The sequence below is a fragment of the Onychostruthus taczanowskii genome, unplaced genomic scaffold (assembly GCF_017590055.1).
Source record: "Onychostruthus taczanowskii isolate IOZ18803 unplaced genomic scaffold, ASM1759005v1 scaffold8, whole genome shotgun sequence".
NCBI classification, from domain to species: Eukaryota; Metazoa; Chordata; class Aves; order Passeriformes; family Passeridae; genus Onychostruthus; species Onychostruthus taczanowskii.
This window is the reverse complement of record NW_024505892.1, coordinates 7,550,956-7,575,968: the sequence shown is the minus strand read 5'-3', so window position 1 is coordinate 7,575,968 and position 25,013 is coordinate 7,550,956. Positions and strand designations below refer to the sequence as shown.

At 42.3% G+C, this 25,013-nt stretch overlaps 1 protein-coding gene across 7 annotated transcripts in view; it reads right to left on the bottom strand.

Moving 5' to 3' along the window:
• Window positions 1-24,769, bottom strand: part of L3MBTL3 (L3MBTL histone methyl-lysine binding protein 3) — a 76,709-nt gene extending 51,940 nt beyond the window's left edge. The window contains exons 1-4 of one of the 7 annotated variants that reach the window (XM_041423737.1): window positions 24,749-24,769; window positions 14,989-15,100; window positions 2,565-2,676; window positions 273-432 (exon numbers count right to left, since the gene is read on the bottom strand). In XM_041423737.1, the coding sequence (XP_041279671.1) occupies window positions 273-432; window positions 2,565-2,676; window positions 14,989-15,090 (374 nt within the window). In that variant the 5' untranslated portion in view covers window positions 15,091-15,100; window positions 24,749-24,769. Of the gene's footprint in view, window positions 1-272; window positions 433-2,564; window positions 2,677-14,988; window positions 15,101-22,223; window positions 22,527-22,703; window positions 22,987-23,362; window positions 23,560-24,658; window positions 24,679-24,748 lie in introns of those variants that run through there. The other 6 variants (XM_041423739.1, XM_041423740.1, XM_041423741.1 and 3 more) reach the window with 6 other exon arrangements.
• Window positions 24,770-25,013: the final 244 nt, after the last annotated feature.

The following is a 25,013-nucleotide window of genomic DNA, read 5'->3' as shown; positions in this document are numbered from 1 at the left end:
CCCATAGACTGTTTTACTGCTTGCATCTGACAGCAGAACACAGCACACTGAGTAAAAAAGACTGCCTTCAACGTCAGTGTTAGACAAAACCAAATGTTGTTAAGGCACTTACACAAAAAACAGTGAAAGAACATTATAAACCAATGGTGACGCTGAAACTTGTCTGCTTAATACCTCCCTCTACCCCACCATGAACATTTTATCCCATCACTTCACTTTCGTGCTGCATTTATGCCAAATTCTTTGTTTCTGTGTTTTGTTATAGTACCTACTTGTTTTTTACTTGCTGGGCACATTTCTGGCTGCAAAATTTCCCTTCAGGAACAAATTCTTCTATGGTACCATAGCGGTAACAGTTTTCACAGAAAACAAGTCCATCCACTTTTGCAGTTTCCTTCAACCTGGTGGGGATCCCTGTCTTTTCTGAAAAGGCTGCACAATGACAAAAGTTAACTTCACTTAGGCAGAGGTGATACATTCCCAAATATCCTTAGCAGGCCTTGCCAAGCAAACAGAAAAACATCAGCCACACCACTCTTGTCAGAATGAACAAGTAGGAATTAGTGTTTGTATGAGATTGCTGACAAGCAAGTCAGGTTTTCACACTGCAGTAGGAGAGAGGGACCTGCTATTCTATGGTTCTGTCACAGCTTGATGTGGCTACTTGTGGAAGGACTGCATTTTGTGACAGGCACTGACTGCCCACAGAGTTATCACCACTCAGAATCCAGGACCTCATCTCTTGCTGATATGCCTATACCTAAATCTGGGAGAAAAAGGTTAGGATGAGTATCTTTTCATTAGGTGAAATTATTTCTGGAAGCAAATCGCTGACTACAGTCTGCAATCTCTAGCAGCAGCTACTGCTCAACCTGCCTGAGGTCCACCAGAAGTGAAACATCACTCAATTTGTAACAAATATTAAACTGATCCTAAACTGAAATTTCCCCACATAGAGCCTAGGAGAGGCTATATGTAGGAGAGAGTGTAGTTACTTTCCCTCAAAAGCAAGTGTGAAGCACTGTCAAGTACTCCAGCCTCTAGAGCAGGCTGATGTCTTTGTACCGCCCCAAAAGGCAAACTCCAAGTCACAGACTATTTATGTTGCTTAAGCACTGTACTGTCTTTGAAAGCAGAGTCAAATGAACTCTTGCATGCAGGCTATCTCCCCCAGAAGAATACATAATGTATGTTATATTTACACAGCAACATCGTAAGTGGTTCAAAGCAACTATTTATTCTCACAACAGAAAATTTTAGCAGTATTTTTACTTTTGGGGAGCACTACATTAATCAAGGATGGTGTAGGGTAGTAGCAGAATGCTTACTCAATACGTCTATATGTCCATAAACAGAGTTCAATTCAGTAGAAACACAAGTTTTTGTTTAGGTTTGTCAGACTGGAGGGGATGCAGTTGCTGTCGGTAACTGATCTCTCAGTCTGAGCAGAGAACCTGTTGTGTTACTACACTGTCACAAGGATGCTACTCTCATCACAGATTTGAAACCTGCATTAACTATCACAGCCTTGCTGGAGCACACATTAACAGTGGTCTGCAACTTCAGACCTCGAGGGGGGCCCAAACCACTTTCCTAACAGTGTTAATGTCCCACATGACAATTATGAACTAATGGTGAGGGAGCAGCTCTCACTGACTTCTCGTGCTTATAGGGATGATTATGAAACAAAAATTGTGATGTCTGCTTTTCAAAGGACTTACAGAATACATATTTTAAAAGAAAGTTGATAAAATGTAATACCAACAAGGAAAAAAACTAGGTTGTTGTAAATAATCACAAAACCAGTTGTGATATTCTCTTTCACACTACTCCATCATTACTGGAGTCAGTGTAAAAAGATTGCAGTAATTTATGACCATGCAAACCAACTTTCCTTGAACAAAACAGGTGCTTCTTACTTCAGAATTTTAAATCCCGGAAACAAGTTATCTGGTAGATAGACACTGCAACTCTAAGAATTTCACCATTCAAGATAAACATTAGCCATTACTGCAGATTGATTTTAATGCTGCAAAAAAGCACAGTTGGCAGGAGCAAGGCATCTGTGGGGGTACACACTGCACATCTAACACTGACATCGGTGGTAGCAGCTGTGCTGACCATACCAAGGCAGTTTGCAGTGCACAAAACAACTCTAGGCTAAATTAGCAAAGTCTGTGGGCAGTCTGGGAGAACCAGCTCAACAAAAAATTGAATAACTTAAAATTTTAAATTCTCAATAATTAAAAGAAATTCAGTATTTTGCAAATTAAATAGAGGGAAAATGCCAATTCTAAATTTAGAGAGAATTACTGTAAGGAAAAAAATGTTGCTGTAATTAAACTTCAGATGTTTAACAGTGGAATTATTTCCTTTCAACTTGAAATGAATTGATTTTCACAGTAATTTACATCCCAAGAAACAGGTTACTTCATCAGAGATACTTTGCCCGTTAAAGCAAGTAAATTGTTTTTTTTTTACTTTGGATGCAAGCTTTAAGGAAAGTTGATGCATTAAAGAAACTACAGTCTACTACAGAAAATGTTTACTGCTTCTTAACTGACCTTCTTGAGCAGTTGGAACCATCCAGGTTGTGGTAGCAGTTGCCTTTTTAACACTTTCCATCTCAGTTTCATCTGTAATTACTTCCAGGGCCCCAAATTCATTGACTCTAAACTGTAAGACAAAACAAATGGCACAGAGCATAGTAAAAATTTACTGGACGTCTCTTGAAGTATCTTCTATTCAATATAGTTTTTACATGGTGTCCTCATCACATTGCCTATTTTCTATGTGTTTCTGCTTATCCCCATGGAATTCAAAACAACTCATTCTTGTTTTGATCAAGCCAAATGTGAATTCATTTTGATATCTGCAAATATTAATTTGCAATAGATACTGATACAGATGTCTCCAATATCTAACATACACACACATACTAAAGAAGAAAACCAAATCAGTAACACAAATTCATGGGAACATCCCCATACCATATGTTTTTCACTGCTAGCAAAATAACACACTCCAGACAGCGAGTATTCTTTCTGAGGACAAGGGAGCTGAATTAACATCACACACCAAATGCTTCACAGAATACAGAAATTTCAGCATCCTCTGAAAACACAGTACTTCTCCACTAAAAAGCACACATAAACAAACATCTCAAGGCAGTTTATGAGGTGTTTAATTACACGCTGAATGTGATATTACTGTCAGCCAGACACAAGGCTCAACAATGCCCCACATGCTGTGCTTACACTGGAGCACTGCGAGTTATAGCCGTCCTGCTGCCAGAAGAAAAGTTCTTCCCAATGCTGTAGTGATTACAGCACTACCACATGAAAATAATTCTGCTTCCCAGTCACTACGTGGTTTGCAGGCCCAGCTGGTGACATGGGTTTAGCTCAAGGCAGTGTTTTGTCCCTGGCTATTGAACACATCACACCCCCTCACTTTGGACGCTGCCATGGTACAGTACTGAAAATAAGCCATTCTGGTTGCAAGCAAAGGTGACCCCCATATTCACACACTTAAAAAGTGTGCTTTCACTAATACAGTCCTTCCAGCCCCAAGGAACAGCTAAGAAATAAGCTGGGGGGAAGGAAAGGAAGAAGAGGCCCATACACAATAATAAGATGTCTGGAGCTAAGATTCTTGCTTGTGATCAGCTGTGCTCACAACAGATATGAAAACACGGACAAACTGCTGATAAATCCATCTGGACTGAAACACCATGAGTTCAACTTTGAAAGGCAACCAAATGCATTAAACACCACGTGCTGATGCTTCAGTTTGTGGAGAGACATTCATGCTGTTCCAACCACAGAAAAGCAGCAGAGTTACTATTCAGAAGAGTCTTACAGCTGACTTACACACTCAGTCTTGTTCCTATTTTGGTTAGGCTCATTTTTGCTATTTGTGCTGTGCTGCCTCTGCAACAGGTGGATGTCAGAGGGAAAACCTTCCTCAGTTTCAAGAGCTCCAGCTCTGCAAGAGCTGTCTCACAGCAGGCAAGCTGGGAACGTGAGCCAAGACACCTGCAGGTTGCTGCAGCCTACCAGCAGGCTGGGCACAGGGAGGTTACTGAGCAGCTCTTCGAAACACCCTCTCACACCTTCATACAATGTCAGCTGGAAAATCCATGCACCAAAGGTATTTCTGAACAGTCCTGGGACACCTAAATACCTGGGATGTTTCTGCACGGTTCAATCAATGGCCAGCCCTGACACCACACACATGTTCTTCCTCCAACTGGGGCCCACTGTGGAATGCAAGGACATCCCCCCAGGTAGTGCAGTGACCTGCCAGCCCTTCTGGCTCCAGAGGGCTCACTGCCGACTGATAGGCACCAAACAATAGAAGACAGATGACTGCAGGGAAGGCAACTCCCAGCCACTCTTTCCCTGGAGGCTGTTAACAGCAGCAAGAGCTGAACCATTAAAGAAGAGCTCCTCAAGGAGCTTCTCAAAGCCAGGCAACCACGCTAAGATGGTCTCAGTGATGGGGAGTGACAACTTGCCACTGCCTTAGCAGGTGGGAGGGCACAACAGTCCAACTGGGCACTGCCTCACTGATCACTGTAACTTCTGGCTTCGCCTGCAGCCTTGCTTTCACTGGTGTCAGAGGCCTCCAGCTCCTGTTTGGAGGCAAACTTGAATTCACGACTGCTCTCACTCCCGAATTTCCCAGCGACAGCACCAGCACGGATGTATACACCAAGCTCTTTGTGGCTAACCAGAACAATACCTCAGACCTGGGAAGTAACCCTCTGGTTTTAGCTGGGGAGGAAAAGACATGAACAGCTTGTGACAAAGGTTAACTGCTTAAAAAGAGGATAAATAGATGTACAAAGCAGCAAGCTGCACAAAGTCATCACAGGGTAAGAGCTGCCAGAGCAACATGCCAACTAGTGTATACTGCTGGAAGCATGACAAAAAAGCATCTAGATTAATGGTGGTTTATGTGCCTATGAAAAAAATTCAACACATTTGTAAGCCTCTTCTACTTAAGAGTGTAGGCAACAGAAAACCTAGAAGTAAAGGTTTCATCACAATATTTCCTCCAAGCCAAAATACAGTAAAGGCAGTCCTCCCAGACACTCCCCTAAGTGTCTTGACAGTTTGAAATGTCACAGCAGGTGACAGTGCCATTGAGCCAACTTCTGAGGATGGATCCATAGCTTTCTGAGAAGTAAAAATTTGTTTTCAAGTCACAAAACTCCTTAAGTGAATAGAGAAGTTTGCACTGGATAAAGGGATTTCCCTTCAATCTGCCTTCATTTCATCAAACAGTGAAACTCCCCTTGATGGAAACAAAGAGCATAACCAAGCACTTAACAAATAAACTCACAAAAAAGACTGATTTTTGTCACTTCAATGTTTTAAAGAGAATAAATTATAAGGCTAATTGTGTATAACTTCAATCCACTTGACTTTTGTCAAATGCCTGTTGGCAAATTTTAAGTAATCTCTAAAAGTTTTCTCTGTCCCATGCTATGAAGCCAATGGTCTTAAAAGATCAGACAACGACAGAGAAGAGAAAGAAACCTCAACACCTTTCCTGAACAAATTCACATGAAGATAAACAGGAACAAATATAGCATCTGGATAGGAAATTTAACTTCCAAATTTTCACATACAGGCAAGCAATGAGGGAAAAATACACGTGCTCAAGTAACAGCAATTCTTTTAATGCAAACATATTGTAACTGAGTTGGCAGGAAGAGTCCAGCTGCTAACAGGTAAGTATACAACATAGAACTTACTCAGCTGCCTTGTCTGCAGTTTCCACAAAGATCAAGAACAATAGCTTCCAATTAAACATCATTAGAGATGCCTTCCACTCAGAGCTGAGATACCTTTTCACATTTTTGGGAAATGATGCCTTGATATACTAAAACTTCAGCTTTTATGACTGTTAGTTTTATCCCCAGGAAGGTTTTAATATTCATTCAATAGACAATGAACATATTGAGTGAATCCAAGGCATAAATAAATAATAATCAAACATAATCAATAATTTCTGAACCATTTCTGTCCATCCACATGCTAAGTTTTTCTACTGGGACCAAAATTACTTTCATTAAACATTTTCCAAAAACTTAAAATTGTTTGAAAATTTACACAGGACTGAAGCAAGTACCACAAGCCACTAATACGAAGCCTTTGTCTATTACAAGCAATAGTATCACACAAAGTATTTCATAAATGTTTCAGAAGCAGACATGTTTTCTGTTACCAGTGAACTGAAAGTCCATTCCTGAATTTCTTTCTTGAAAAACTTCCTTTTATATTTTAATTTCCACATATTCATTGTCAGTTTGTACCTATTTTTTCTTAAGGCACGTTACCCTATGGATTACATAGCAGTAGTACCCCAACACTTACTCTCTTGGTATCTGATAGAGCAAGGAATTATGTACCTCCTCAAATTCAGTTTTATTGTGCTAAGCTTATGGTCCTTCTGCTGTTATGAAAATATTCTCTATCTTCCTGTTCAGCCCATCATTCTTTGCCCACCACGTGCAACACTGAACCATGGAAATCCCAGGGAACATGACAAAGCATAACTCCAGTGGGTTTAGAGAATTTCCATTTCTAATGGAAGTTCTTTGCCTTATCCTGATGGCTGTGTATATAAAACTGTGGTTTTATATAGGGTTAATTGAATGCTTAAAGGGCTTTCAGTTCTCTTTTCCACATTTCATAGAAGTACTCGAGCATTTGTCTCTCTGTGGGATGAACAAAAATCACACACAATGCAAAATGCCTATCATATTGTAGATTAATTCTTAAAAACTCAAACCTGTTGGGAACAAATGCATACAATCTAGATTCAAATTAAGTCCCCATTGTTACATGTGTCCAGTTCAGAGCAACACAGATCAAAGTATCTATGTTTGCTGTTACTTGTGCCCTCTTCAGAATGTAAAAGATCTCTTCAGTTCCCACAGGTATCAAATCAGAATAAAAGTTGCTATTGTTTTATATATGGTAAAATTATTATTTGGAATGACAGACAAAAAAAAAAGAAGGAAGAACAAGTGAAGTGCAAAGGAAAAAAAAAAGACCAAAACCTCCACATATGTTAATGCACAGCTTTAAAATAAATTAGAAAAATCAGCCAACACCACCATCTACTGGGCAAGACAAGGACAAAGAGTTCATTGCAATAAAGACAATTGTTGCTGCATTCTGACAGCAACTTCAGCAACAAAACATATCATTACACCACAACAGTGATTGTGGACACTCTCAGAAGAAATCTGCAAAGTTTTTAATACCCAAACCACAAGTAAATTGAGTAAATGTTCAATACTCTTAATGCCTATGAAGTAGCTACGCTTAAAGTAGCAGAATTCCACAGCAGTTTGCCAAGAAGTCTGACACCTGGGACTTCAGTGATACAAGAACTACACTGATCTCGAGCTAGAAAAAAGTTATCATCGTTCTTGATGTTAATCCCTATTTAGTCACAGTGGTTTCAGTGGGACTCCTCAAATAAATCAGAGCTTTCCTGGCATTTTACAGTCCTTTTAAAGTGAAGGAATTGCCTGTCACCATTGAATTGTCCAACGACATCCTGAACATTCAGCTACATGCTGAACTATTTTTAACATATTACTTAAGTTGGGTAAGTTATTAAATGTCAGAGCTTGTCCATTCAGCCAGACCCCTCTTCCCTGTGTGTGTGATACACTCTTTACATGCACAATCACATACTACTTTTTCCACAGAACCCCTGCCCCAGGCAAGGGCTGAATAGCATTCAGAAAAATGAGGCAGCTGTTGGTATTTTTATACTCTTTTTTCAAGCAGTAAAGCCAGTCTTATTTACTCTGCATGGTTTGAAAGCAGAATGACTGTTTATTTTCTTTTTTAAAAAATCCCTATATACAACAAAGAACATGTATCTAAAAAAGCTTTAGGCACTTGAGCAATTACTGTTACAATACAGTGTAAAGTAACTCCTGAAACAAAATCTCTGTTCTCAGCCATTTACAAAAGAAAAAAACCCTCCCTTTGGTAGCTCTTCATCCTTCTGAATACTCTGCTCCCAGCTTATTTTAAAGCACTCAGTAAGCACATGACCCCTTACACTTGTCACAAAATTTTGACTCTTTTAGGGATAGAGAATATTGGGGAAATGTGCTGGACCTGCACCTGCCAATTCTGCTTCTTCAGTCATGAGAAAGGATCCTTCCTGCACACTGCTACTCTGAAAGTATGGCAAATGACAAACTTAAGTGAGATCACAGGGTATCTAGGGCTCCCTAAATCACAGTCAGCAGAAATTAAACTCCTCACCACAACCAAGGGGCAAGGCCAGATCCACTCTCACTGGAAAGATGTTGTCAGCAAGAAAGGCAAGCACTTCCACCAATCTTGGACTGATTTTAAGATGCTTCAGTAACACTGCAATAGGCTAATCCTGAAGTAACAAAGAAGAGAGAACAATTTGCATCCAAAAAGAAAGGTTTTTTCCTATCTGGGCAGGCACAAGCAGGAAGGAATTGCTATCAAATTATATCCTTCCAAAAATAAAAATAATAGGAGCATTTTCTCATCATTGCTGAACACAAAGCTAAGGTACCATCAGAAAACATATCTCTTTAGTAAGAAAGACTGATATTTTCCTAGTATATACCAATACCTCAGTCCTGTCTGCAGCAATGTTTATCTACTTTATTCTTAGACACTCCTCAGGCTCTTCCAAACCCCCTCCCATCCCACTTCAAGTGCTCAAGAATTATCTCAGTACCAGAGGGCTTCCCACTGATTTCTCTACACTGCAAACTCAGACTGCCTTATTATCTCCACTTGAGTAGGAAATTGCAGCTAAACAGACTTTCTTAAGGTGACACATAAATCAGCAACAGAGCCAGAAGTCAAGGCCTGCCAAGATGACACTTATTGATCCAGAAGTTGACCTACAAGGCAACCCTGGCTCCAAATTATTTTGGCCAGAATATTTCTAGATGCAAAACACTAATACCTCATGGGAAGCCCAAGCTAGCAAGCAAATAAGAAATGGCTACCTGCCAAAAATTTGGTTCCAGTGAGTTGTTCAGCATTGCACAGAAAGGCTGAGTAGAAACAAGTGCGGTGCTAAGTGTTCCTGTGTGAGATTTACCTGCAAAAGCCACAAAACTATTCACTTTCCTTCCTGAAACCCTCTGCCCAGTTGTTTGCAAATTTAACAGCATCTACAGCAAACAGCACAGGAGATTTTGTGGTAAAATACCATGTGATCACTTAAGGGAAGACTACCATGAATATACATGGGGGAACCCAAATAAAGATCCAAAGGCAAACCTAAACCCAGCATTTCTTGCCTTTGGAGTTTTAACTATTTTAATAGTGATATTTCCTTTTTTCGTTGTTTTTTTCTTTATATAAGGTTCACTCATTTTATGACATTGCAAAATTTTAACTAGAAATCTGTGGCAATGAAGCAGAGCAAAAGCTAATTAATTACATTAGATTGCAACAGAATAAAGTTAATTTCACATGGAAAGGACCAGGCCACAAGGTAGAACTGCTGGGGCTCACACATGGTCAGAAGTCCCCATCTACCTTGCTTTCTGCTCCCTACGCTATTCCTCACCACCTTCCCTGAAGGGAATCCATCTTCTCTCTGGAGCAGCACCTTCCCAGTGCTGGCAGTGATTTAAGCAGTTACCACTGATGTTTCCTATGGACACCACTCTCATGGACCCTCCCTGCCTCTCCAGATTCAGAGTGCAGCCCATGCCACCCTGAGAGAACAGGAGCAGCGCTGCACTGTAAAACACTGTACGAAGTTATCGCCCGAGACGCTACCGACGTTTCCATAACAGTGTGAGAAAACAAGTTGTTCTAGAATCATTAATTATCCCAGGCAAGCTGGAATGCAACTCCAGAACAGGCAGGTGGAAGGATGTACTTTACTGCCTTGAGTTGCTGCAGCACCCCTGCATTCAGAAACAAAGAAATCCAAACCACTCTTACCTTCTTTACAGCACTGCTGGAAATACCAAACACCACAGGTGATTATTCCACCATTCACACTCACTACTGTGTCAGGTTTCCTACAATCTTTACTGCCCAACTTTATTTACAAGTTAATTTCTTCATCATTAAATTTTAATTTTTTTTTTCCTTTATGTTCAAGCACAATTTGCAAGCTGGAAATAACCAAAAATTCTGTCCACGCAGTTTATAACTGCTCACTTTCCAAACACAGCACTAGAAAATGCATTAAGAAGTACTTCATAAACTTCTGTCACTGCAGTAGGAAGTGACTGCAAATTATTACAGCTTTTCCAATTTAATGAGTATATTTAAATCTTGAAGCTATAGTGTTACTGTGTGCACTCAGCACAGAGATTTAAAAAAAAATAAGGAAAAAAAAGAGAAAAAAGAGGAGTGTTTCACATTTACATTCACACCATGCAGAGTAACTGGTAAGCACTGATGTTTTTCAGATGAGCATACATTACTTTGCCTGCCACATGAAGGCATTCTGTAATTTGTAAACTATTTTAAATTCTACTGGAATTCAAGTTTTCTGTTTTATTTAAACATATTGAAAGAACTAATATACAATGCTAAAATTTTTGTTCACAGTCTTCAGTGCATCATCCTGTGCAATTTTTAATTCTCTCCATTCCCTGTGTAATTTGAAATTCTAGCATTTTCCACAACTACTCACTACTTATCTGTCATGCTCAAAGCAGTGTTCAAGGAGTGTTAACTATTTTTGCTGAAGGTTTTTTAACAAAATCATAAGAATGTATTTCCACAGCTTTCTCCAACTACAAGTGACAAAACCCTAAGAATTAACAGTGCCCAAAGTCATAGGAAAAGAACATTTTTAGCATTTTACTGGTATAGAAACAGATTCAGGAATAAGAGACTGTGGCATGGCAGAGAACAGAAGCTTAGTATCTGATTTGGCTCCCTCATTTTGATTAGACTGGGAAATAAAAAGAAATAATCCAAGTATCTACTCCTGATTTAGATGTTCCTCTGTACTGTAAGAAAAGTTAGATGTAAGAAATTTTAAGAAAATGTTGAGAAAAGTTATTTTTAAATGTTTCAGAAACATTTTTCTCTACTTACAATAGTGTTTTACCAACTTTTCACCATTCAGGAACTCATATTCACAAAAAATAAGTGGTTCTAAAAAGAATGGTTGCTCATATATACTTGCCTGATAACCCTAGCCTGGATTTTAATAAAGCACACAAGAAAAGAGATTTCTTAAAACATGCATTCGTTAAAATAAGCATGACACTTCATCATGCAAGCAGTAAAGACAAGCAAATGCTATATTATTTATACAACAAAAAATAAGGACTTCAATTAAGTAACTCCCTAAAATGTCTACATTAAAAAGCAGCATTTCGATATTTTGGTATACATTTAACTGAATGTTAATATCCTGATACAATACAGTTTGCCAAAGCTGACTGTTCAATTTCCCCTAACATTGTAAAAAGAGAAAAGATTAAATGTGAGAAATTAAGCAATACATTGTCTACAATGGATATTTAAGCTATTGCTTATTATTTGTTATAAAATGTCTCAGACACTCTTAATCTATTACCAAGCTGCAAAAATAGAACATTTGTGTTTAAGTATCTTGCCATTACAGCGTTTTCACCAGATTTTTCAAGTGCATTTCAATGTAAATACACAACAATGGTTTGATGCCTTTAGTGGAACAAGTCTACTACAATTTTTGAAAGACACACACAAGCTCACAATAAGTAACTGCTACACAAGCCTACGATAAGTAATGTAAGGTCATTTTCTTTAGGTTCAGGAGACAATAGTAAAATACTCTGTGACCAGGAGAGTTCAGGTAAATAATCCTCATTAAACCCATTCTGAGAATTCCACAAAGAACATAATATATCTTCCATGATCACATTTACAATTTCAAGTGATTAGTCACCATTTTAACCACCACTATTTAGAAGCAGTCCTGAAATATGAGTGGTTACAATTATCATAAAAGCTTAGAAGTTCTTACATATTTGAGCTTATTTTAACAGCTCAAATTGTTTTTGGCACCTGTGTGAACACCTAGTCTCTCACTGAATCTTGATGTTCCCTGGTACAGTGACCTTCTTGGAATAATTCTGCATTGTTAGAAAACATCCTTCCTTCAGTCAGTCTTAAAACGGCTCCATTTCAATTTCATCCCTTTCATCCCTTCAACCCCTTGCTTTTGTAGCTAACAAAATGCAAACAAGCCCCCAAATAATAACCCAAAAGGAGATTCCTGGCCAAAACTCTGTATATTTCACCATTCTGGGATGGCTACTATTGCAACTCTGAATGCACCTCCCCTAATGCTTGAACCAAAAACAGAATTTCTGTCCAAAAATCAAATGTTTCTTTCAAAATTAAAATAAATAAATTTTAAAAACCCATAAGAGCAGCCTTAAAATGAAGCTCATGCTTTTCTGAAAATGACATAGTTCAGAATCTTCTACATGATTTATTGAAGTTACCCTTAGCTACCTCCCAGATCCTTTCCCTTACTTTACATGGAAATTTTCCCATTCCTTTACTCATTAGTGACTCTAACTTTCCTTCAGTTTTGTTCAACACAGGGTAACCACAACTGAAAAAAGCACAAACCAGTGATTTATATGATATTATTATATTTTCCTTCACTGTTCCCTTTTGTATTGCTCAAATACTGCAATACTATGGTTCCCTTCCACAGAGTGATGCATATTAAAATATAAAGACATTTTGAAAGCCTGGACTTAAAAATACAGAACTGTTCAGGGATGTGGAAGCTCATCATAGCCTTGGCTATCACCATCACTATGACATGATGAAGTCTGAAATCCTGAAAGAAGCCAGAGAAACAAAAAATGAAACAGCAGCCCTGGACTTCAGAAGAAGCGTATGTTGGCTTGTTCAGAGATCTGCTTGGCAGGATCATACAGGAGACTGTTTTAAAGGGTAAATAGGCCCAGGAAATCTGTCTCTCTCTCTCCCCAAGGACTTCACACCAGGAGAATGAGGCATGTCAGTGTGCAACAAATTAAATCTGGATGAAGGCCAGCATGAATGAACCAGGGACTCCTGACTTAGTTTAAAAAGGAAAAGGAGGCAAGCAGAACATGGAAAGGGAAACTTCACAGACAAGGTATGCACTGATATTGCTGTAGTGTACAGTCATGGAATTAGGAAATCCAAAACTCAGCCAGAGAATAAACTAGCAAAGGGAAAAAGAAAGGCTTCTCTATGAGGACAGGCAGGAAAATCAAACCATGAAATTAAAGGGAATGGCAGATGAACTGAAGGCCAGGGCTGCTGGTCTATCTACACCTCAACAAGCTGAAGAAGATGGGCTAACAAGATGCCATGAAGGTCCACCAAAGCAGGCACTAGGCCCTCCACCTGGAACAGAGCATCTCTGTGCACTAGCTCAGACCAGGGGCTGACGATCTGAGAGCAGCTTTGCAGAAAACCTGTGTGTTGAACATGAGTCAGCAATGTGCCCTGGCAGCAAAGGTGGCCAGGAGCACCCCAGGCTGCCTGAGCAAGAGGACAGCCAGCAGGACAGGGGAACACACCACTCTCCTCCAGTGAACACTGATGAGAGCATATGCAGGCTGCTGTGCCTGCATGGAGAAAGGCACTGTCACACTGCAGCACAGCCACCAAACCAGGTAAGGCTGTGGCAGACGGCATGCAAGGAGCTGAGTGAATCCATCTGCTCAGTCTTAAGAACAGGAGAGACTTTACTGCTGTCTTCCAGCAGTTGCTGGAGGATACAGAGGGGATGGAGCCAGGTTCTTCTCACATGTACACAGGAGGACAAGAGGCAGCAGGCATAAGCTACAGAAGGAGAAATTCCAACAAAGTATCCATAAAAGGAAAAAAATTACTATGAGCGTAGACAAATGCTGGAACAAGATGCCCAGATAGACTGTGGTATCTCCAGCCCTGCAGATAACCAAATCCTGAGCAACCCGATGTAACCCGCCCTGAGATCTGGGATACTCAGTGTGGGTGCTGGCCTGAAGTCCTCTGCAAAGAAAATTATTCTGTAAATTTATTTTACTGTTCTGTGACTAAAAGCAAAAATTCAAGCAAACCCATAAAACAAACAAACAACCTAAACACAAAAAAAACCCACATTCACAGCATGTATGTCCCAAATTTCAAACATTTTTAAAAATTTTTACTTCAACAATAGAAATCCTATCAGGCACCAAAAGATAAAAATTTGTTTTAAATGCCATATATTTTGTTGTGAGATTCCTTTCAAAACAGAAACTACAAGCAAAACACATTAGTTTGAATTGTACAAAAAATATTGACTTTAATCGAGAGGAAATAGGTACAAGACAGTCTCTAACATCAAAATTGCAAGGACAGCAAAGGATACCTTCTGACGACAGATAAATAAAAAGAAACTGAAAACAAAAGAGTTGTGACTTACTTCAGGAAACTCAACCAGTGTGAGAAATGTAAGCAAAATTACCACTCTGATATGATTCAAATCTCTAAAGTGCAACCAGCTCAGAAGCACTCACTTTATTCATCTTTCTAGGCACCCACGTGACAAAAGCATAGCAAAAATAAACTATTTTTAGAAATAAAAAGACCTAAAAATGTAAGACCATGAGAGTCAATGACAATATGAAAATTCTTACTGATACAGTAATATAATGCTCTAAGTGGACTGCATTTTCACACTTTTGAGATTTCTTTGAGATTTTGTGCATTTGATTAATTCTGTCTGTATAGTGAGGCAGTGCTAATTTATGCCTTCCTACGGGGATGACGGCTGTCTGTGCCAGCACCACAAACTGAATCAAGAAACTCCAGAGCTAAAACCTAACAGGCTACAGTCTCTTAACTCAGAACTGCAGATTCATGTTTTATTCATAAAAGCAGATACCTACACACCAGCTTTTCAAATGCATGCTTTTGTCATTTAACCTTTTTGATTTTAAAAAATGACATATCTTACCTTTAGGTCACTTCCTGGCAAAGTACCTATGCCATCCTTCCAGTCCATTGCACTAAATACATCAAACTCCTGACCATTTCCACTAGATGCAGATTCATTCATGATGCATGTACTGGAAAAAAAAGGAGAAAAAGTTATCTGAAAATTCTGTAAGTGGTTTAATGCTTATATCACCAAATATTTCTTCTAATGCATTTCACAGATTTGTATCAAATGCTTCCCTCTGCACACTGGCAACATGGACAACTGATGACAAGGGTGATAACATACATGATGTAATAAAAGTAAGGTGAAATCTTTCTGAAACCCTGAGAATAATACCTGTTTCACACACTAGAAGGCAATGGGGCTGTACTGGAGAGAAAAGAAAAATTTCAGACTGTAAATAAATTGACATGAGGAAAACATGTTAAGTACACTTAAAAACATCTGTTCTAAGAAAGGCAAGACATGACTGCATGCCTCTAATAAATACACTAAGCACTGATTAACAGAACTGGATTTCCTTAATACTGGATAGCATGCTGATGTGAATGCTCCATCCAAGTTCAAATTGAAATTTCAAAATTATTTTGAAACTGTAAGTTTCCTGATCTGACTCAAGACACTTGAATATTCTTTATCTGTTTCCATACAGATAAATTTTGAATTGCATTTGTTAAAACTTACTTCCATGTAGAGAAGCACATATATACCCCAGAGAAACCTACTGCTTTGCAAGACTTTACTGGATCCCTCTGTTTCAGAACAGTGAATGGAGAGAAGATAATATTTACCTTCAGAAATAGTGCATCTGGACATCCCTTTCTGTAATAAAAAATTTGCACAAGCAACAGAAGTGCACTGCACTTGCCTCTGACCCCTGGCTTCAGCTCACCACTCGTCACTGCCACAAACACCCCATCAAAAGTGCTTCTAGCAGCCAGTTGTGAGTGCCACCAACTTCTTCCTTTCCCCTTCTCACAAACCCAGCAATCTTTAAATCTGTGGCCTGGCACCTAAATTTACTATTTGTGCAATGTGGAATCCGACTTATTAACTTTGTTTCTGAAGAATGGCTGCACTATGCCTAGCAGCTGAAATAATCTGTGGCAAAATTAGCTGTCATTGTTTGTGAGCTATTAGCAAAACCTCACCACTTTTGAAATTTGCACTTTCTGGACTTTTTGGAGTGTAAACTCTCTGAACTTTTAAACAAACGCTTTCTAAGCCTCATATCCCATCAGGAGACTGCAAACTTTTGCTGCAAGTATCAGTATATGAAATTCAAATAGAGAACTTCCTCAAAGTTTAATCTTGTTTTCTAAAAGCTAATTTCTAACTTAGGTCCCACTCTGAATCTGCAAATACTCTCTGGAGATCCTGACTTTTCACAAAAAACCCCAAACAAACAACCAACCAACCAAAAAGGTCCTATTTGTTCACTCTGGTAACAGAAAAAGATGCAAACCAAGCAGAAGAAAACTCTAGTCATCTAGAAGGTTTTTATTGAAAGGTTGAGGAGAAAAACAGTTGCATGAAAAATAATTGAATGTACATTTTATTCATCAGAAAAATAGTATCAGTCACTGTAAACTGTAACATCACTGCTACAGACACATACTAGTTTGATTTGGGGTACACAATTTGAACTCCCTTTCATTTCTCCTTGGTTTCCTCTTAATTTCTAGCAGAAGTCTTTAAAATCCTAAGCAACACCTTACTCCATGAGTTCTTTCATTACACTACAGCAACTACACAGTTATCAACAAGATAACTGAGGAGCTGGACCTCAGTCAGTATCCACTACTAAGAGTAAAAGCCATTGCATTCCCCTTTATTTCATATGGCAGGCAGGGTTCACAGAATGTTTTTTGAGCAAACTTCACATTTTTCACATGACAAGTTTGAAGTAAGAAGAACCAAATGATTGAATGTGTCTTTCCCACCTTTAGGTAATTCTCTGCAAGAAAGTATTGAAAACCATAACAAAAATGTACAAAAATTCATTTTTAAAAACATCAAAAAATCTAAACAAATTCAGTGCAAACTGAGAAATTCCCCAAAGCCATAGATCACATCTTTTACAATCATGCCCAGGCAAAATCCACCACCCTACCTCAGGGCAAGCTCCTGCAATACAATTTGGGATCTCTGCTCGATCTGAGTACCAGGTACCAGCGCAAACCAATTCAAGCAGGCTTGAGCAAACTGCAGCACAGTGGCAGAGGCACAGGCCTTTCCCCAAGAACACAAGACCCAAGCTGCTAAGGAGTAGCTGAAAAAGCTGGGATCTCTCCAGGCACCCGTGAAGTTTTAAGGACACAAAACATGCTGGTTCAAGCACATTGGTGGAACAAGCTCCCCAGGATTAGCCTGGCTAAGCAAACACAAAGCTGTGTTCCGCATTAACTGAAGTCTCTAAGTAATCTTAAATTATCATTCTATTTAGAGGACACTTCACTCAACCCTCCTGTGATTTATTACAGAAAACATGCTCCAATGATTTCTGCAGAAGGTATGACAGAAGTTGGGAAAAGACTTGGAAGGCTGTGGAGAAATGCTACCTCTCAGCAGCTGCTGTACCACAGAGCAAGGAGCCTCGGACAGCACAGCTGCTCCATCAGATGCTGTCATCTCCCACAGTGCCACTCCCATTCCTGACACGAAAATTACTTGGGGACTGGGAAACTGAAAGAGTCTAGCCTACTTAGGCCAGGAGTTAACCATGAAAGGTAATGAAAACTTGGTAACAGAAATGTTCAGGGCATACTTGTCTCAAGAAAACATACAAATTCTGACTTAATTGCACATAAGAAACTTTCCTCAGGTAACAAACAGCAATAATGATACATTCTGGAGATGTCTAAAGACATTCATTATTGCTTTCCTTTTGAAATTAACTCAACGTCAAAGGCACAATCTGTGTATGTTTCACATTCTGCAGCCTTCAAAAGTGTTCTTGGTGGGAATGAAAAGGTCACAGGGCAACGCAGATAGAAATTAATTTACAAAAAGGAATCACTTTTAACAAAGTATCTGTTTCCAGCTTTGCTGACTTTGAACAGATGAAAGATAGGCCTATATCTCTCTACTAATTAGATAGCAAGAAACAAGATACAGACTAGTAAAATTGTTACAGCACTGAGGTACTAAAAAATGAAGAATTCATTGCAATAGCTACATCTCAATCTCAGAACAAAGAAAACTAAAGAATGTCTTATCTACACCTTTAATTTTTTTTGGTTTTAAAGCTCTGATATAGTTCTTTGAACTAGTATAACTCCTTCTATAATGATTTCATCTGGTACCATTGCTGCTGTTGCACTGCCAGAAAAGTGGTAAAAATACTAGACAAATAAGGGGCCTGTCAGTGAATGCCATCAAATGCAAAGGAAAGGACATAATAGTAAGTACCTGGAGCAGTCATCTTCCAAAAGCATCTCCAAAATCTGCCTTTAGGGATGTAACTATCTCAGCTCTCACAGCCGTAAGAGAAGTGTGCTGCTTATTAATATTTCAACATTAACTTTGTTTCAGACATTTGTAATAAAGCCACTAAAATAAACAAGCACATTTAATAAGATTAAGACACATCCTTTAGAAAAACCTTCATTTTTACCAACAGGTTCAACGATAAATGTGTACCTCACAGAGGAGATACTTACTGAGAATAACAGCACTAAAAATTAGATAGTTTCATCTGGTGAGAGACTGAAAGAAACAAAGGAAAGAAGCAGGACAGAATATGCCAATTAGATTTACAAGTAGTTTTTGAAGTAATTATAGGGTTATGTAGTGAATATATCAGAAAGTAGTAACAGGAGTCTTCCTTCCAGTCAGTGCCTTAAAAAATTACCTGACCCTTACCCGAATTTTTAACATCTAAGATGCTAACTGTAAGATGCCTGTATGATTTCTAACCAGTGGAGTCAACTCAATACGGATCACTGGGCAGCAGAAAGAGTTCAGCAGTAAAGCCACCAGTCATCATTGCGAGACTGGTATATCACATCTGCAGTAATTTGCCATTTCTTCCCATGCATCTCTGTGTATTTTATTTGTACTTTTGAGGATTTCTGTAGCTGCCATAACAAGACAGCCTAGTACATTTGCCCCATACTGATCCTCTCCCCAGCTGATAGCTCCTATGAGGAGACCCAAAACTGGGAACACAGGGCCGGAGGAGATCACAGCAAGTGACACCAAGAGTCAGTTCTAATGGAAAAAGAGACCCCAAGAGAGACAATATCCTTCTGCAGGCAAGTCATGGTCCCTCTCCCCACTGGACTGGGTGACACCAGCATTGATGGATGTTCAGAAACAAAGGCAACAGTAGCATTTTTGTCCTAATATTGTATACATTTACTGTGGACATCTCCAAGGCTGCCTGGTGTAGCACTCATAGCTAAAAGGACACATTTTCCCATAACCAGTAAATAAGGAAACAAAGTGGATCTGAAGGAAACAACTCCATGCACTAGATCTGCGAATACACCAACTTCTAGACACCAGGGACAAGCGGATACTCAGCTTAGTTTTATTTAACATGTAAGAATGTGAATATTACCAGCACTGACTTGTTACACTCCCAAAGCCACAAGAAGCTAGAATTACTCCTTGCAATGTAAGTTCCCTATATTTGACCACAGTAGTGAGTTCAAGCTTCATGACAGCAAAAGCAAAGCCAGCTGACTGTAAACCCACTGGGGTGAGCCCTGCTTCTCTCTTCACAGTCCTCTCTTTGAGCTGGGCACATCTCACACTTGCCTTTTTCTCACCCTTCTTATTTTTGCACCAGACTCTTCACTTACAGGAAAACAACCACAACAAGAACAGTGCAGGAAATGGTAAAATTCTTTGATGCTACCCACCACATTTTAATATGTGTTTTTTCTTGTACTGTTTAAAGGTTTAATTATTTTAATATTTCATTAGGAGTAGTATTTTCAGATACCCATTTTCCTCAAAAATCTTACTTTTCATTGTTTGGAAATTACTAGTTCTGCCATATTTCTGTTCTCTGTGTTGAAAAGTTGTTTGAGTAAATTTCACTATTTTGCCTGTTGCTCATGAAGTTTATTACAAGCAAGGTATTTTAAAGATGAGATACAGCTTTTATATGAATTCACAAAGAGACAGCTTAAAATTTTTTGCCACTCAAAGGCAGTAACAGGAAAAGGACCAGATTTCCTATGGATGATATCCCCTTAGCATTATTTACTCTTATTTTATCTGTTGCTACTCTTCTGACTATTAGATGCTCCAAGGCTACTGTGTATGTTCACTCCTGCTTCCCAAGATTTTGGCTTTAAATCTTTTTTTCCCTACAGGAAGAATCTGGCCACAAAAGCATTAAAAAATACTGCGAAGCCTGGGTCTGCACCAGTGCTTAAAGGAGGATCATGCTGTCCCCATCCGAGTCTGGTCTCTGTCAGCAAGGTAGCACAGTTATTGCTGTCCCACTGCTGCAGACTGGGTAACAATTACACACAGCCTTCATCTACTGTCTCATTTTCAAATATCCACAAGACACTACAACAATAGTTACCCAATACCAAAGCTATTCTGTCATCTAATGAAACTTACCACTGACAGCCTTTCCTTGTTTATAAACAGCCTGTACCTCACACTAGAGAAGTATTTCCTCTGCAAAGCTTTCATGGTTCCCTTATTTCTGCTATTGTCTGTGCAGGCCTGAGTGGAGATTTAACCTACTCGGATAGTAAGAGTTGTATACAAACACTTTGAAATCCTATGTCTTAAATTCTCTTAAGTGCTTGAACCAGGCACAGAAAGTTACAAAAAACTTCTCTGTTTATTTGTTCCTTCTTCCTTCCCCTACGAAGACACTGCCTGCACCGAATCTTCACACCTCCTACCACCTGACCTGTTTCAAATTTTCTACCCGAAGTTAATTCAACATACATCTGAGCATCCCTTTTGTCTGACTCATGCTCTCCTCTTCCTCATCTGCCAGTTATTATCAGCTTCCATAAACTCTGCTGTTCATAAACAATTAGTTCACCTTTTCTAGCTTCTAAACACATGCAGCAGATTACATTTATAGACTTTCCTTTCTCTCCCATTCATAAAGAGCTGCTGGCATCTCCCATTGTGATGAGCGTCCTACTACTGGAGCACTAACAAGTTTTGACTACACACATGCTACCACTTTCTTCAGTAAGCCTCATGCCAGCTCATCACTGATTCCTCACACCCATCACTCACAATCCATCATCCTCCCTACCAGCAGTATCAAAAAACAGACAAACTAAATTGAGCAGCCCACTAAAACTCAACCACCTCTCTTCACAGAACAGGTGATGCCATAAACTCAACAAGTTAGAGGAAAAGAAGTTATCACAAGTTATTGAAACTTTTAAAGTAATATTCTAAAAAACCCTCAGTAAACTGAAGGGAAAACACACACCACAAACTAAACCAGAGTTTATTACCACTACCCAACTGACACCATCTGAGATGATTGCTTCAGCCACCTTCACTAGAGTACCAGTTCAGGAGACAAACTGGACCACAGCCAAAGCTGCTGAAGTCTCACCGGGAAATAACGCCTACCCGGCGCCACCCGGATAAAAGCGGAAAGCTCTGCTGCCTTCAGCCACTACTTTCAGGGAGTTTCTCTCTTACAGATGTTCATCATACAGACTTCTGGGAATGTGGTAACTTTCTTGGTAAAAAGCATTGGTTCCTGAACAGTTGTAAGATTTGAACTAAGAAAACTGTGTTACAATCCTGAGCACTGACTATTTCCTAAAATGACATCGGCTGAACTTTTTATATCATGAGCTTTATTTATGCTCACCACCTGATTTTTAGCACCCACGACCGAGCATCCATTCATGAGTAGAAACAGAAAAAATGATCAGTCCAGTGCCACTCAACTATACGGAAGAAATAAAGACAATACAACAAAACTAAAAGCGTAACTCCTGCCGCCTTTCGCTGTAAAGCTTTTAGACAGCGCTGCTAAAGCACAGGTAATTAAAAGACACGAAAGAGGCCGTGACCCTCACGTCCCGGGGGAGGCTGCCGCATCTCCAAGGGCCTCCTAAAGCGCGCACCGCTCCTCAAGCCTAAAAACCCCGGGGGCTCAAGCCGCGCTCTGGAGCGGGACAAGCGGCACGAACGCAGGGCGCTCCCCCCGCCGCTCCCGCGCAGGCCGTGGCCGGAACGCTGCGGCGAGGCCCGCCGGGCGCGGCCGCCGCTCCCCGCGCCGGCAGCCCGCGGCCTACCAGCAGAGGTCCCTCCTTGGCCAGTTTTGCGGCGTGTTTTTGCTGCACTTGAAACTTTCTGGAGAAAACCCGGGCTCAGGTCCGCGTCTTCCCCAGGCTCGGGCAGAACCGCCGAGACAAAAGCGCCCGCCCGGCTTCTCGGGAGGAGCGCTCGGGGAAAGCGGTTTTCCAGTCTCTCCGTTTCCCTCCCGAATTTGCCTTTATATCCTTCGCCCCCGCCCCGGGCAATTAAACGGAGCGGGGGAAGAGTGCCCCCCGGCCCCGGCGAGGGGGCGGCGGTGGGGGCGAGCGCGGTGCGGGCGGGGGTGGGAGAGGAACTGGGTGTTAAGTGTTCCTGAGGAAGTTGCACAACGAGAGAGGGACTCTGCTTGTTTACCGGGTCCCTCGCTTTTCCCTTTCGCCTCCACCCCCCGGGACCGGGATCCGGGAAAAGGAGGTTGCCTCCGAGTGGAAAGGGAAAAAAAATTAAAAAAATGTTACCTTCTCCTCCCTCCTCCCCTCCCCCAGCGCGGAGGAGAAGGAGGAGGAGGAGGGGGGCGAGCTCTCTTTTTTTCTAGGGGGCTGCGGGGGCTCGCTCCTCGGCCGCTCGCAGCCGATCTCCGGGCATCCCTCGGCAGAGAAGTCACCCCTTCCCGCGGGAGGGGCCGGCACACGCCGCCTTCCCGGAGGGCTCGCCCCCGCCCGGCCCCGCAGCCGCCAGCGCCCGGCCCCGCGCTGCAACTTTTTCTCTCACGCTCTCGCGTGCGCCCGCTCCGACGGGGAGGGGGGAAAACCATGGGGGTGGGGAACGGCCGCCGCTGCGGCCCCGACGCGGCGCCCCCCGCCCCGGGCGCTGTAGCCCCGGCAGCCTCTCCGAAGCCCCGGCCGGGGGCGGGCGGCCATCGCTTTCCGCCCCCCCCCCCCACCGAAAAAACACCGCCCCACACGCGCTGGCGAGAACAAGTGTGCCTATATCCTGTTGTTATATGCACCGGCTGCGGAGACGGCGAGGGAGAGACGGGCGTGTGCGCGGGGGGCCGCTCCCCCACCCCGGCCGCACTTCAGGCGAGAGCGCGCAACTTAACAGAAAAGCCGCGTCCTATTCCCTGCCCCTGCCTGCCCCCCCCGCTCGCTGCCCCCGTCGTCGGCAAAATACGCACTCACGTGTATGTGCGCTCACACACACCGCCGGTACCCCGGGGCCAGCCCCCGGCAGCCCCCCGAGGCCGGCCCGCGGAGCCGGCGGCGGTGACAGGCGCCGGCCCCCGCCGCCGCACGCAGCCCGAAGCGGGCAGGGGCCGTTCCCCCGCCGCCTCACATGTCTGCCGCAGCGAGCGCGGCGCACGCACCGCACAGAGGCAGGAACTGAGCACTCGAGCAAAAGACTTTTTTTTTTTTTTTCGTCTCTTAAAAAAAAAAAAAAAATTGCTACAAGCTTGCCTTTTTTTTTTTTTTTTGTATGTGTATGTGTGTGCAAACTTTCCCCAAAATGGCGGAAATTGGGAGATGATTATATTTTAAATATCTCTCGCACACAATCACACAAAGTGCAGGAGCGACGGAAAATACAAACTCTCTGCTGCGCGCTGGTAGAGGCCTTCGCACACGGGGACCCACGGCACATTCAACCGGTATATCCCGGCAGCCGCCACCTCTCGCCGCTTCCGACCAAAAAACCCTTTTTCGCACCCCTCTCCGCTGCGCATTGCCCCCTCGCAGCCCGCACTTCTCCCCGTCCTTCAGCCTGTGCGAACAAAGAGCCGGGGCTGCAGAGGGGGGGCTCGGGTGGCAGCGAGCCCCCTCCCTCCGCTCCGCTCCCTCCCCGCCCGGCGCTCACACGCACACCCGTGCCCCCCCACCTTCTCCCCCCGCCGCCCGGCCGCGGCACCCGCATCACATTGTTCCCAACAGCACGGCGGTGCCCCGTAAGTGTCATTAAATGGAGCCAACTGACAAGCTCATTGGTGGGGCAAGTCTGCAAAATGTCTCTCCCCTTCCCTTCCCCCTCCCTTCGGAACCCACTACACCCCCCCCCCCAAAAAAAGGCCCCCCCAAACACATTTCCACAGCTCCCTCCCCCGTGTATATATATATGTACATACACATACGTGCGTGCGTGCCTGTGTATGTATATAAATATACAGCGCATATATATATACATGTACTCCCTTCATGTGTTTGGGAAGAGAAAAAGAAATACCAGGCACCTCTCTCTTTCTTTTGTTCCTCTTTCACACTCGTACACTTATGATTTAGTGAGATCCCCGGTGCCCCGGCCGCTCCCCAGCCACTTGCGAGTCACTTGCCCACTTTACCCGGCATTAACTTCCATCCTTTCTGCTCGAGGTGGTCGGGGAGAAGCCCCCCTCCCCTTCCCCAGATACGTTTCGTAAGGGAGGGAGAGGAGGTGCGTCTCTCCCTTTATCTCTCGCGCTCTCTCTAACTTTCATCCTCACCTAGGGGGAAAATTAAAACCCGTCACCAGCCTTTGCCATCGCGGCTCCCTAAACGGCTTGCGGATCAGATCGGAACCCGCCGCTCCTTACCCCCCCAAATTCTCTCTTTCTCCGTCTCTCGAGTAGTCCTGACAAATATGGTCCAGGGCTGCGGGCACAGTGAGCATGCGCCCGCGGAGCCAGGGCTGGGGAAAGGCAAAACTGCCGCCGCCGCCGCCGCCGCCGCGGCTCCTCTTCCTCCCTCGCCTGCGCTGCCGCTGCGCCCCGGCCGCCCGCAGCCGGCACCCGGCAGCCGGCACCGGCGGCGGGCATCGCCCTCGCCGAAAACGCGGCTGCCGACAAGGGCTCCGGCGGA